The sequence below is a fragment of the Amphibalanus amphitrite genome, unplaced genomic scaffold (genome assembly GCF_019059575.1).
Source record: "Amphibalanus amphitrite isolate SeventyFive unplaced genomic scaffold, NRLGWU_Aamphi_draft 002126F_arrow, whole genome shotgun sequence".
Classification (NCBI taxonomy): domain Eukaryota; kingdom Metazoa; phylum Arthropoda; class Thecostraca; order Balanomorpha; family Balanidae; genus Amphibalanus; species Amphibalanus amphitrite.
Genome location: NW_024883619.1, coordinates 1 through 14,416, shown reverse-complemented (window position 1 = coordinate 14,416; position 14,416 = coordinate 1). Strand labels below are relative to the sequence as shown.

At 50.0% G+C, this 14,416-nt stretch overlaps 1 protein-coding gene across 1 annotated transcript; it reads right to left on the bottom strand.

Annotated features, from left to right (window-relative positions):
* Positions 1 to 211: 211 nt before the first annotated feature.
* LOC122376402 lies at positions 212 to 7,705 on the bottom strand. Its single transcript, XM_043356264.1, has 4 exons — positions 5,532 to 7,705; positions 2,686 to 3,327; positions 1,523 to 1,916; positions 212 to 769 (listed from the first exon to the last, which is right to left on the bottom strand). The coding sequence occupies exons 1-3, from the start codon at positions 7,669 to 7,671 to the stop codon at positions 1,528 to 1,530; spliced, it is 3,171 nt and encodes a 1,056-aa protein (XP_043212199.1). The 5' UTR covers positions 7,672 to 7,705; the 3' UTR covers positions 212 to 769; positions 1,523 to 1,527.
* Between the last annotated feature and the right edge of the window lie 6,711 nt (positions 7,706 to 14,416).

Genomic DNA, 14,416 nt, shown 5'->3' with positions numbered 1-14,416 from the left:
GTCCCTAGACCCCCTTCCCTAACCGACGCCACGCCAACCGCACCATCCTGCCTGCGTCTAGTGGAGACGGCGGTGCCAGCCCGCCTATCTGACGGCCTTCCTGGCCAGTCGGCCGCAGTTGTCACCCTTCCTGTGCCGGACGTGGCGGTGCAGACCAGCGCTATCAGTGGAGCCCGGCCGGGACGGTCTTCCTTCGCAGTTAGCTGAGTCGTGCCTAGCTAATATTATATTTACACTACATCCAGTGGCCACCACGCGCAATGGTTACCATGTAATGGTTCGGTACAGATGTGTATGTATGTAACGTTCCGTACATTCCTCCTAATGTATAATAGCTTTTACGAGAAAACACATTACACAAGACATGTAACATAAAAAACATGAAGCCTTTTAACAACAGTAATTGCTCACTAAGTCCATCTCAATAAACATCATCGAACAACAGTTTGTACTTATATAACAACAAAGGCCACCCCGTAACACATCGAATAGGTATACAACTATTTACACGTGACCCATTTTGTACATAATGATGCCAAAACTCATCTAAAACCTACATATTTGTCTAAAACCTATCTATTTGTAACTTCCCGGCCTCAATGAAACGGAAATGATATACCATATTATTTGTGAATGTTTTCATTTCTTTTCAAATATCTGCACAGTCGACACATTCTGAACTTGTCTGACACTGTAAGCATATATCTGTTCCTCGACATGTTCTTCGTAGTGGCGCCTCCACGGGGTGGTCCGCGACTCCGCTGATATCCTGAAACCCAAACAGAACAGGTGACCTCACCATTATAAATAATTGTATGAAAATAAAATAAAAGGTTTCATGCTTCAATTCTGCATTGTTGACCTTGCGTGACGTCATTTATGAAGTCACTAGGGCCATAAGAGTATTTCGGTCAATACATCCCGATGAAATTGAGCTAGCGAGTCGTGAAGGTCACTAATCGACTCGGGAAGGCCATCGGAGTCGAATGATATGCGATATGACCATTGACTTCCTTCGACCAACTTCGTGAACGAGGAGCTCTGACCTGACGTTGACCCGAGGTCAACATCTGAAGCTGACCTAACCCGAACAAAAGCATATCATTCGACGCGCCTGAGGGAGGCGAACGCGATGGTGCCACAATGGCGCATCTGCGGCCATTTTTTGCAAAGTTTTTGAGCCCGTGCCTTGGGCCACTTGACCTGAACTTAGAGGTCACCGGTTGACCTGAGACCTTAAAATTTGGTACCAGTCGATGCGTCTCGTATGGGCGCACACGCTCGCTTTTTTCTGCGAGGCTCTAGCTCCATCAGGGGCGAAACGGCAAGGGTCGTACCCCCCCCCCCCCCCTCCCCCACCCCTCGGCCGGCGCGTTTGTAGAAAGTCGGCGGGTCCGTCGAAGGCTAATGAACATGAAAAAGCTATGGTGTGTTTTATTTCTTCCATTGGGTTTGTCGCTCAATTATTTCATTCTGATTGAATACAGAAAACGATGAATAATTTTCAACAAAATTAACTCACGTCGGTCACTTTCCGTGGCGCCGCTCCTGCTTGTTCCACAGACAGCCGAGGCGCCGCTCCAGACCCTTCCTCTCCTGCCGGTGACGTCTCCTCTGCTCCTCCAGCTCCTGGTTGTGCCACTCCTGGAGCTGGATTAGCTGCTGGCGGTGTCTTCGTGTCGCCTCTATGAGATTCCGAAGGTGCTCAAGGTGCCGGCCTGGCTGCCGTCCCCGTTCTTGTTGTTGCTGTTGCTGCTGCTGGTGCTGTTCCTGCTGCTGCCGCTGCTGCTGTTGTTGTTGTTGTTGTTGCTTCTGCTTCTGCCGCTGTTGTTGTTGACGCTGATGCTTTTGCTGCTGTTCCTCCTGCTGCTGATGCTGTTCGGGCTGCTGCTGCTGCTTCTCCTGCTTCTTCAAGTCTGGAATAAGAATATCCGAGATTGGTAGAAGACAGTTATGAGGGTGGACACAAGTTAAGCCTGGAATCAGGGCCGAGATGTTGAACCCAGCTTTTTTGAAGTGACTGACACGACTTATTTGGTAGTATATATATGCTGTTAATCAGACATGTGCATGGATCCGAGTGATGGATCTATGATCTCAGTGGATCTTAAAGCAAAGTACAGGTTGGGATCTATGATCCCACCGGATCCGGCGTGAAAAATACATACATCTTGGATCTATGATCTCACATGATCTGACGATAAATTAAAAACATGGATCTATGATCTGAGTGGATCCCACCATGCACCACATTTGAAACCATGTTTTGAAGGGTTTCTATGCCAATGAGTGACACAAAACTATGGATTATGGCGTGCGATCACATAAAATCACTAAAACAGAACGTTTGTGAGTTGAAACAAGTGCTTTTTTGGGATATTTGTGTTGACAAAAAATAATTGAGGATCTGTGATCTCACTGGATCTCAAGCAGAAAATGAAACTCGGATCTGTGATTCCTACGGATCTCTCGACAAATTACAGAGCTGGATGTATGATCCCGTCGGATCCGAGATCAGGATCCGTGGGATCAGATCCCAGATCCATTTTCTCGGATACATGCACATGTCTGCTGTTAATCACAACAAGAGCATGTAGCTATAGCATCTTTGAGCTCGGTCGTATTCATCACGAATGCTAATACGACACGGGATATGTTCACTCATCGTTAAATCTGATATCTTACCTTGTGCAAGTGTCTCTTCATTCTCTAGCTCCTTCTCCAGCTCCTTTCCCAGCCGCTGACGCCTCCTGCTGCACTCCTCCATCAGCCGATCCAACTCCTCCCCTGTCCGGATGTTCGGGAATCTCTCCTCCAACTCTTGTGTTTCTCGTCGGTGCCTCTGCTTCATTTTGTTCCACTGCTTCTGGAACTCCTGCTGCTGGTCGTCCCACTCGCTTTGGTGCTTTCGCTCCAGCACTGCACATTGCCTACGTTTCCTCCGATTCAGCAACTCAGTCTGCCTTTGACGTTTCTCTACAAGGAGCTGCAACTGTCCCTCAGTCTGAAGTTCCACGCATCTGACAGCACTGTCGTGTAGCTTATGAAGCCTTTTTCGCTCCTCATGGTGCCGCGTTTTCATTTGCCACCACATCTCATCATGATGCTGCTCCAGACGCTGGCACTCCTCATCATGTTGCTCGTTCAGACTCCTCTTCTCCCCGTAGCCCCGCGGCTCCAGCTCCTGCCACAGCTGCTGGTGTTGTCGCTCCAGCTGCTGCCATTTCTCTCGCTGAGAGCTGGGCAGACCCTCCGATGTCTGCTCCTCGTCTGCGTCACGCCGCTCCTGGCCACCGGTCTCTCCGCCGTCGTCATCCTGCTCCGAGTCTGAAACACAGCAGGTTAGGTGGACGTTAACCCGCGCCCGGCTGGGGGTCCTGGATTTCCACGCCCTGCTGGGGGGGGGGGGGGTGTTTGAACACCCCCCCTTCTAACTCGGCTCCTGGGCCACGTAGCGATACGGGGAAGGCGGCGTTCGAAAGAGCGTCAAAAATAATGAGGAAATCACTTCGGTCAATTTTTTGGTCAGGTCAAAGGTCAGGTCACCAGAGGTCATTGAAGGCAAAATTTCGCCGATTTCCAGGTCGAATGTCAAAAATTTCCAAGAAGCCAACGCATAACTCGGGAACCAATAGAGCTACAGCGCCGCGGAAAAGCGCATTCGATAGCCCTATTAACGCCCTTTCTGAGTAATTCTCTCAGATTTGACCTAACGTCATTGGTTTTGCCTGCAGGGGGCAAAAACTGCAAAAATAGCCGATTTTTTCGGAAACAGTTTTCCTGCAATAACTTCTGACCCAAGCCTTATACGAGCTTACTTTTACCGGCATCGTGTTCCTCTCGTCAAGACGCATCGATTGAACTATAACTTGACCTTGAAAGGTCAACTTGAAAATTTGACCTCAGGTCAAGGTCATGACCTGACCGGAAAGGGTCATGTTGCATATCAGTCGATCCGTATCGTCGAGCTGAACACATCTAAGGCGTTTTCATCGCTCTAGCATGCCTCTATCAAAAGTTATTCCCAAAAAACTGTTAGATACCATTCGTGACCTAAGATGACCTCAGGGCATAAGCAGGGGTCACGGACACCATTTTCATGTTCAGTGTGTCTAAAACACTTGTAATTCAGTGTTTGGGAGTGTTTATAATGTCTTTCGTCCAAAAGAGGCGCATTTCAATTTTCTCCCATTGACTTATAATGGGGAGGTCGCAAAATTGACCTGACCTTAGGTCATCGATATCAAAATTCTGAGATATACATTTTGTACATGCTATTGCTCTTAGCAATCGCTGAAAGTTTCAAACCGATCGGTCACTCGGTGTAGCTATGACAGACATTGAAACTTTTTATGAGGTGAGGTCACTTCAAGTGACCTGGTGACCTGACCTTGAATGACCTTGGTCTGAAATTTTAACAACATGTGTAGAATTGATGCATGATAAGGTGTACCAAAAACGGCGGCGCTCCGCGCCGCCGTTTTTGAGATATTCGCGAAAAACCACAAGGGGGGGTGTTCAAACACCCCCCCCCCAGCAGGGCGCGGGTTAAGGTCCATTGGTAGTCGAGAGACTCAGTGGCAAGACAGACACAACTTACCGTCAGTAGAGGTGAGAGAGGAACTGGTCAGAGGAAGGCCAGACGGTTGGGTTGGTTTGAGCTTGGTCAGTGGGGGCGGACGGGAAGGGCGGTCAGGTGGGGAAGATTCTGGTGAATTGGGACGAATGTCATTCGGTGGTCAGATGGGAGGAACATCGGTGGAGTTAGGTGGGAGGTCATGCGGTGGAGTTAGGTGGGAGGTCATGTGGTGGTGTCAAGTGGGAGGTCAGATGGAACGTAGTCGGTGGTGTCAAGTGGGAGGTCATGTGGTGGTGTCAGGTGGGAGGTCAGTCGGCGGGTTCAGGTGGAAGGTCAGTCCATGGGGTTACGTGGGATGTCAGTCGGTGGTTTTATGGATTTATAAATACCAAAGATGCTTAAACATCACACAAAGTTATAAAAGTAATTTATTGCCTAGACCTGAACCTGTAGTTCTTTATTACCACGCTTTATTTGAACTGTTGCTTGGTAGGAACCTGAGATCCATATGTATTATGTATTTTGCCAATTAATGACATCGTGTTTACTGATACATACGTCACACGTGACACAAGCAGAATTGAATACTATTTTAAGTAGCATACTTTTTGTCTTTTTGAAACTCGGGCATTTAAACAATCCAAAAACGCATATGTTTCATGCATTCTACAATGTCCGAAGATCTCAAATTTGACACCATATCACGTACCTATATTAAAACAATAGATCGCTTAAAAGTCACAGAATCTTTTTTTAGTCACTATCAAAAATCACGGTATAAATAAAAATAATCAATAAAATAATAAAATAATCAATAATGTACAAAACTCTGCATATTCTTACGAGCCCCATCGAACTGCTCTCGTATGATGTCGCCACGTCAGCAATGACACTGGGAGCTATTGAACCCATCGTCTTTCAGTAAAAGCGGTCTGCACCACTGGCGTCTTACCTTCTGAGTCAGTCTCGTCCACCGCCAGGTAGTAGGGCATCATCTCCCATCGGTCCGGCCACCAGCCGGTGACGGCGTCATAAGCCGTACGCAGCCGGTCACCGGACAGCAGCTGCTGCCCCCGGCGGCGCCAGAGGCCGGCCGTGGCGTCCACAGACGCGGCGTCCATCTCTGGCAGTCGGCTATGGAGCAGCTCATGCAGGTTGGTGTTTTTTTGCCACTCCAATATCTCGTGGATCTCCTGATAGGTAGCCATTGGTCGGTAGTTACTCATCCACATGTTCTTCGCTGCCTGGTCCGCACAGCGCCACTGGTCCATCTTACCCGGCGCGTTCACGCGGACAGCCTGCAGCAGCAGCTCGGGCCTCAGCAGCAGCTCGGCACGGCCCCGCGGTGTGTCCAGCTCGGCGGTCAGTCCGGCCGGCCGCTCCTCCAGCGGCCGCCGCAGCTGCTGACTACACCAGGTGGTCACCCTAACCGGGTCACCCAGCAGGTAAACCAGGTCAGGCCTGGTGAGGAGTTGTATCAGGGGGGTGGCGTCCAGTGTGACAATGTCGCTGGCCGGTGATGTCATCTGCTCTCCTGGCACCAGGTCTGCCGGGTCGACCACGGTCCACGCCATGAATAGGTAGCACTGCTGGCGATAGGTTCCAGATTCGCTGTAGTGCCACCACTGTAGTAGCAGTGGAGCTGTGCAGACCAGCGGTGGGATGTTCTCCTTCCACCAGCTCTCCCAGCACGGTGCTCCAGGACGGTAGCCGACACCCTCAATTATAGCGTTCAGTACGAGCGTCCGTGCGAGACGGAGCCGCAGCTCTCGCTCTGAGGGCGGCCCCGTACCGCCCTCCAGCAGCGAATTCACGTTCCATCGATCCACACAGCTTGCCATTAGAAGGAGCGTGACGTGCTCCCTCATTAGCCTTAGTGTGTCGATGATAGCCTGTCTCTGGCCTGCAGTGAGTTCAGCGGCCACATCAATGTTGTGATCGAAAAAGCAGGGCAGTCTTCCAGCGGCGAGGTTTGTCTCCAGCCAGTCCAGTATTTTGTGAACACCGTCAGTGATGCCCGTCCACATTTCAACGGGCGTGATCTGTGCTAGCCAAAGTCCGGCCGTCTTTATATAGTATGACTTCAATGGTACGGCTTCACTCACCACCTCGTTCTTTTTCAGTATACTTTTCATGGATTTTACAGCCACGATAGACGCTCGTATCACTGGAGCGAGGTGGCGAACGGCGACTACCTCCGGCCGTGAGTAGGAAATCCGATACTCAATAAACTCGGTGTCACTGCCGGGCCGGCCGGTCGGTACCAGATGTACCCCGTATCGACGGATGTCATCCCTTGCCGCCGCTGGTGGAAAGTCGGCCTCCAGGTGACATCCGTCGAGGTGGTCTTTTGCCGGCCACCAGCCGCGCACAGCGATACAAGGCACGAAGTCAGTGCCGGCGTCTGTAACATCATTCGTGTGTTTGACATTGACTGCCGGGCCGGCAGTGTCGATCTTGCCTCCCATTACTGTACACACGTTCCGCATGAGACGACGAATAAAATCAGCCGGCAGGGCCTCCAGCGGCTTATCATGACAGCACGCTTTCGTTCTGACCCAGTGCAGAGTCACAAAGCCAGGGTTTTTGGTCGGCCGGGCCCACAGCTGTGGTGCAGACTCTGGGCTAATAACGGCCGGCTCCTCTCTCTTCCCCACCGCCGCCCAGCGGAAGGGACCGTCGAACTCGAACATAACGTCGAAGTCCGACGTCCCTCCCATGCCGACGACCCCGTCCGTCAGGCCCTCGGCACTGCTGCCCGACATATTCATTGAGGTTATCCTGAGGGGCTGGTCGGGCTGGCAGTGACGACACCGGGCGGCGGCGGCGTCATTGACATTCTGCATGGCCGCCATGAGCGGTTCAGTCACCAGCCAGCTGACAGCGTCACTCACCTCACTCGCAGTACAATACCCTTGCTGCCCTGCAGAGTGATTGTTGATAATGTCGGTTGCCAACAGCAGCGTGTCGGGGATCAGGTGTGCACACGACCCATACTTGTGTACTAACCTCATCACTCTCCAGTCCATTCCCCTGGTTAACCTGTTTATCCTCTCCGCTCTCCGCGCACCAAGCACACCGGGTCGGGACATGGCTGCTGGCTGCCCTGACACTCACGAACTGACTGAGGTCCACCGAAGCCTCTGCACATATGCTTATCGAGCCCCGGCGGAAGCCGAGATAAGAGTGAACGCTCCGTGGCTGTCAATGTCCACCGGCGGAGAGTGACACGCTCTGTCAATATCATGTAGAATATCCACCCTGATTGTGGTCCAACATCCCACATGATTTGCAGATCTCACCGGGATCTGCAAATAATCAATATTAATGGTAACCTCATTGTAACGGACAAGAGGAAAATTTACCGCTATATAGTAAACCAAACCTACTGTCTTTTTAGCAAAGTAAATTCCTACAAAATGCCTTCAGGTGAATCTCACCCCAAGGTAGGCGACAGAAGTGGATTCTCTTCTCCACTGAAGACAGCTTCCGGCCGGTGTTGGCTGTCGGTGGAGCCTCTGCAGATCTTCCAACGATAGCTGTGACCCGACGGGTGATAGCTGGGCCGCTGATTGCAAGGGGCCGCATTCCCCGCCGCTAATCAGACTAGTGTAGGACGATGAGACCAGTGCAGTCCTGTTGACTGTGCAAATGATAGAAGTGATGGGCGGTTGATAGCCGGGCGTTCAGCAAACAACGTCTGACTCAAGCGGAAAAGTACAGCATTGCTGTGCTATCAGTACGTGTTTAGGGGGTGCCGCTGACATGTCTCGTGATGTGCATTGAGACCCACTTATCTGCAACGAGTGTCCCGACATCGATATTGACTGTTTCGTGACAGGGCTGAACGGTGTCACAAAACTGAACTAGGTGTGTCTGTTGGTACACTATGTTCTGCACTCTATCAAACCTAAAGTCTGAGGTGATGGTCAGAGAGGAGAGGACCGCTGCAGTCACGGTGGGCTGACGACCGGGGATGACGTCACCGATGACCCTTAGGTCACCGAAAATCGTGAAAGGTCAAACTTTGGAATATTACAGTCGGGCTCTGGCCTCCGAGCCGGTCGGTCGGGTCGCCGCGCCCCGGGCGAGGTCAGCGGTTGGCGGCCGGGCAGCGCTCGGATGGCTCAGTGAGTGCGGCCCAGTGAGCGCCCGGGCGGCGTGAACGCGCTCAGAACAGTGCAGTGCGAGCGAGTGACGCTAAAAGTTATTACGCCGAGTGCGTAAAAGCGCGAAACAGACGAGCGAGTGAATTATGGTGATAACAGACACTGAAAGTGGCGGTGAGGACGCGGTCTTCACCGACGCGACCTCTCAGTCTGAGACGAGTGCCGGCACCGCCGGCCGGAGAAAACGCCAGTTCTCCGTGCCGGAGATGGTTGCCCGAGCTGAAGGTAGGAAGTCAAAGCGTCCGGCGGTAAGCAGACAGTCCAAGTCACCGAGAGAGACTGCACCTTCCGCTAAAGCGGCAGAAGCTGCCGACACCTTGGCTTCCGTGGAGCTCAGCGACGCGGCCATGTCTCGGTTCCAACGCATGCTCGACGGAGGTATCGCGACCGTCATCGCGGCTTTCGAGGCCAAGTTTGAGAGCATGCAGCGGAAGATCGAAGTCCTGGAAGGAGAGGTTATGGATAAGGACGTCGAGATCCGCAGTCTGCAGGAGCAGCTGGAACGCCAAGGGCAGGCCCTGGATGAGCTGCAAGAGCGGACGGAGGGAATCGACCTCAACCGTCGTCTCTCCATGCTGATCCTGGCGTGCGACGACTTCATCTCCAGAACCACCGACGAAGACGTTGAAGAGAAGGTCACCCAAGTCTTGAACCAGAGGTTCCCGTGGCTGAAAATGACGACGGCGGACATCCAGGCGGCTCACAGACTACAGGCAAATAACAAGGTGGTCGTTCGCTTTGTGAAACGTCGCATGCGAGACGCAGTCTACGACGGTCGCTTTGAACTGTTCAACGGATCAAGGCGGGAGTCGCGGGGGACATCAGAACTCTACATCACGGAAAGCCTGACGCCCAAGAACCGTGAAATATACAACCAGCTGCTGGAGGCTAGGAAACCTGCGAATGGAGGAAAAGTGGCGTCCGTCTTCAGCCGTCGCGGCATCGTCTATTGTCGGCTGGTGAAGGGAGGTCCCAACATCAGAGTGGCAGATCTCCAACAGGTGCGGCGCATCCTAAGCGGGGAGCGTGGGGACCGCGGTGATCGCGACCCGCGCCCTAGTGCGATCCCTGCTCCGCCGCGGGGCGGAGCCCACCCTCCGCCGTCTGCGAGCGCGCCTCAGCTGACGGCGGTTGCCGCCGCGGACACCGGTCGCAAAGACGTGCCTCCCGCGCCCGCGTCGGCGCCGGCCCCGGAGAAGCAAGCGGCCGTTCCTGCGCCGCCGCCGTGCCGGGACCCCTCCGGCGCTGGCCCCCCGGCCGGGGCGGGGACGGCGGCGGGGGATGGAGCGGTGCCGAAATCGGGAGCTGGGACGGGGACTGGAGCGGTAGCCAGGACGGAAACCGACACAAGAAAGGTACTGTCATAGCTCACTCCCACCTACTTTGACAACATTTTGTTTAGTCGAGATAGTCAATTTGTTTTCAAAAGCGTTTCTTGTCTACTATGTGCAAATAGGCGTGCCCAATGGCGTGCCAGTTCCTAGTAATTAAGACGTAGGAAGGCGATCGGAGCTCACGGTCACCACTTTAAGGCTAAGCAGCAAGGGAATTGGGCGTTGATCATAGTGATGTAGAGCGATGGCTGAGCGACCTCGACTTGGTCTGTCGGAGTCAGCGACGGCGGCCGTGTTTCCGGTGCGCTGTCCGGCGGCGGCCGGCGGCCGACGACGGCTGCGGCCGTGTCTGACGCGGCGTTGCGGCCCGGCTGCCGGCGGTCGCAGTGGTGGCGACTCCCGGTACCTTGCGCCTTGCGCACGTCAGTTAAGTTCAGTAGTGTTCTAGGTTAACCCGCGCGGGGCTGGGGTCTCCAGCCGAACGCGCGGGGCTGGGGGGGGGGTAAATTTTACCCCCCCCCTGTTATCTCCCGAACTAATGGTCCGATTTGGAAAATTCAAACGCCAATCGAAAGCTCTCATCACGAACTACTAAAAACATGTACTTAATTTGAAGTTTGAGGTCAAGGTCAAGGTCAGGTCAAGGGTACAAATTGCAAGTTTCTACAGTATCGGCCTTGCACCGTAGTTGCCGAAGAATGGAGTCATGGACTGAGACTGATCGCCCAAAACGTGTTCTTAGGCTACCAAGACAATATTCGTTGCATACAATATCATTCAGAGGTCAAGGTCAAGGTCAGGTCAGGTTAGGTCAGGTCACCAAAAAACAAAATATAGAAAAGGGCATGTGCGACACATGTTTTATGGGTCATTTTACTCATATAATTCAATAGGCACACTCAATAAGTGATATGGACCACCTCTTAATGAATTTCAGGTCGAGGTCAGGTCAAGGTCAGGTCAAGTGAGGTCAAATTTTGAAGTTGGTTGTTAAGGCCTAAAAAGGTGTCTATCTGATGCAGTTTTTCACGGCGAATCGAATGGTGCTATTTTTGTTTCCGTACGAGGTCTAGAACTTCCAAAAAAGTCATTTTTCAAAAAAATTGTGTGTCGTGACGTCATAAAATTTTGAATAACTCCCACATTTTTGAACCGATTCTTCTAAAATTTGGTATGTAGGTGCACATAGACCACTTCTCTGACATATATTCCGGTTTTTTCGATAGACTCAAAATTTTGGATTTTATAATGATTTTCCTAAAAAAGTCAGTTTTTTGAAAAAATTTAGGCCAAAATCCAAAATTTTCAAAAAACCGAGATAGCCATTTGATAGACAAAGTAAAATTACGTATAACCTTTTTGTTACGTCTTGATTCCTTTAAAAATGAAGATGTTAGCGGCGTTTGAACTTTTGCCGTTTTTGAGGCGAAAATGGCGAACATGACGTCACTAAAACGTCAATTTCTCAAAAAAATTTCCGACGGATTTCGCTCAAATTTTCAGGGAACGTGTCAAATTGATGTAAGAAAAGGTACTGAAAGTTTGGCGGCGCTGCGCGCCGCCGTTTTTGAGATATCGCAAAAATTCGCGAGGGGGGGTAAAATTTACCCCCCCAGCCCCGCGCGGGTTAAGTAAGACTACATATTCGCCATGTTACTGCCTGGAGCGATGAATATATGCTCATCTAATGAGTAGCGCTCTAGAATGACTTCTTACGATATCAGTAGGAGATTGGCTGAGCGGCTTATTAGTTGCCTTACGTGTTTCTGGTCTTTCTGGTCGTTTTTGTTATGACACTCCGGCTAGTTAGTTATTAGTTATTAGGCGATAAGTTGTCTGATAGCCGCCCGGGCTCTCTTTTAGCCCACTGTTTCTGGCAACGTGCCAGGCGAGGGGAGTGTCGGGTCTGGAAGAAGCGGATTAGTAGTCGTACCCAATCGTTGCTGTGAATCTATGTCGCGTCTACCTGTCACAGTACACACGCACACACACATACGCAAACACCCACACCCATACACTCACATATTCGCTGGTAGCTCTGGGGATGCAGCGGGGACATGCAAAAAATCAATTGGGCAACCAACAGACAATGGATAATCTAAATGTTTTGTCTATGAATTGCAGAGGCTTAAGCCAACAAAGCAAAAGACGCGATGTCTTGCACTACATTCGTAAATCCAATTTTAACGTAGTTTTCCTCCAAGATACGCATATGACATCCCGCACATTGCCGTACTTTAATAGTTTGTGGAGAGGAACTTGTTACCACTCGTGTGTTTCTTCACGTAGTCGAGGAACATGCATATTAATCGATAAAAATACACAGCACACTTTAATAAAAAATATTAGCTCAGAGTGTGGAAATTATGTGATTGTTATATGTGAAATATCAACGGAAATATTTGTTTTCATCAATATATACGGCCCCAACAGAGATAACCCAATATTTTTTGAGGAGGTATTTGCGCGTCTAGATAATATTGAGGTCGATCATATTATTCTTGCCGGAGACTTAAATTTCGTGGTAGACCCAAAAATAGACTGTCTCAATTACAAAAGAGAAAACAATGTAAACGCAAGAAAAACGTTTATGCAGCTCGCAAATACATTTAATATAATAGATATATGGAGAAGATTGAATCCCAGTGAGCGCGAATATACGTGGGAACGCAGAAACCCATTCCAGTGTGGCCGACTTGACATATTCTTTGTCACCGATCACTCCGCAAATGTCATCACGAATGCAACAATTATACCAGGTTATCGAACCGACCATAATGCTATAACTCTAACAATTAAAATAAAACAAGACTTGAGAGGGAATGGAATGTGGATGCTAAACACATCGCATCTACTCAACGAGGAATTTATAAAACGCATAAAAACTTGCATAGTAGACACTTTAAAGCAATACGCAGTGCCAACATATCACTCAGACGTTTACACCGACCACTTTGAATACTCAACTATTCAGCTGACAATAAGCGAATGTCTTTTTTACGAAACACTCCTTATGATGGTACGAGGAGAAAGTATCAAATTTTCCAAGCAACAAGCCAGACAAAAGAGAACAGTTGAAAATAATTTGAAACAAGAAGTAATCAGAGCGCAAAAACGTTATAGTGAATCCAGACTGGAGGAGGATTTAGATTCTCTTGAGTTGGCGAAATATAAATTAGAAGAAATGAGACAGCCAATGATAGAAGGACTCATTATTCGGTCCCGCGTTTCATGGTACGAACAAGGTGAGAAAAATTCTAAATATTTCCTCTCGCTAGAAAAGAGGAACGGGAAATCTAAGCATATTCAATATATAAAAGAAGGAGATCGCATTATTACTCAGACAAAAAACATTATATCAGAATTCACAGGGAATCTAGAGGCTAAATATAGCAGCAGAAAAGACGAAACAGTTGAGGAATCAGTCGTGAAGAAGAACATTACTAAGACAGTGTCTCAAAGCGATAGCTTAAGATTAGAATCGCAACTTACAATGGAAGAGTTAACCCTCGCCCATGTAGGGGGGGGGTTGGTGCAACCCCCCCCCCCCCCCTGAGGTTTTTCGGAAATAGTGCAAAAACGGCGGCGCGCAGCGCCGCCAAATTTTGTGTACCTTATGGGGCAAACCTTGCGCATCTTTTGATAAAAAAAAATTGACCGGGTCATGTCAGGTCACGGAGTTATGACGTCACAAAGGGAACAGCCTCCGGCCGGATTTTCACAAACTGAGTGCCAACGCCCGAGGTTTCCTGCCGGTGGTACGGACATCGGTTGATGGATCGTGATGAAACTTCTCATGCATGTTGGGGCAAGTATTGGCTATCATATGGTATGAGAAACTTGACCGGTCAGGTCAGGTCACGGAGCTATGACGTCACAAGAGGAACAGCGTCCGGTACTATTTTTGAAAAGCGCCCGAACCACTATTTTGCTAATTCTTGTCACCTCAATGGGAATATGCAGCAATATTAGCTTCTATAGGGCAAATGGACCTTCCAAATCCAAAATACAATCAGATTTCAAAAATTTAAATTTTGATTTTTCGAATTTCTGCCGCCGACTGTGACCTTGCCGACTTCCGGCGCTCCCAACGCGCCATTTTTAGAGCTAGGGAAACGAAATACATACCAAACGATAGAGAATTGATCAAGGAACACGATAGTGAAGATTTCAAGTCGATATCTCCCACCGTTTTGCCGCAATCGCCGCGGAAAGTTGAAAAAAGTCTATTTTTCTGATAATTGGACCTTTGACCGGTCAAAAGTAGGTCAAATGTTGACCTAGGACCAAAAAATACCACCAATCGCGAGATCTCGGCGAGAGCAATCCGTTGG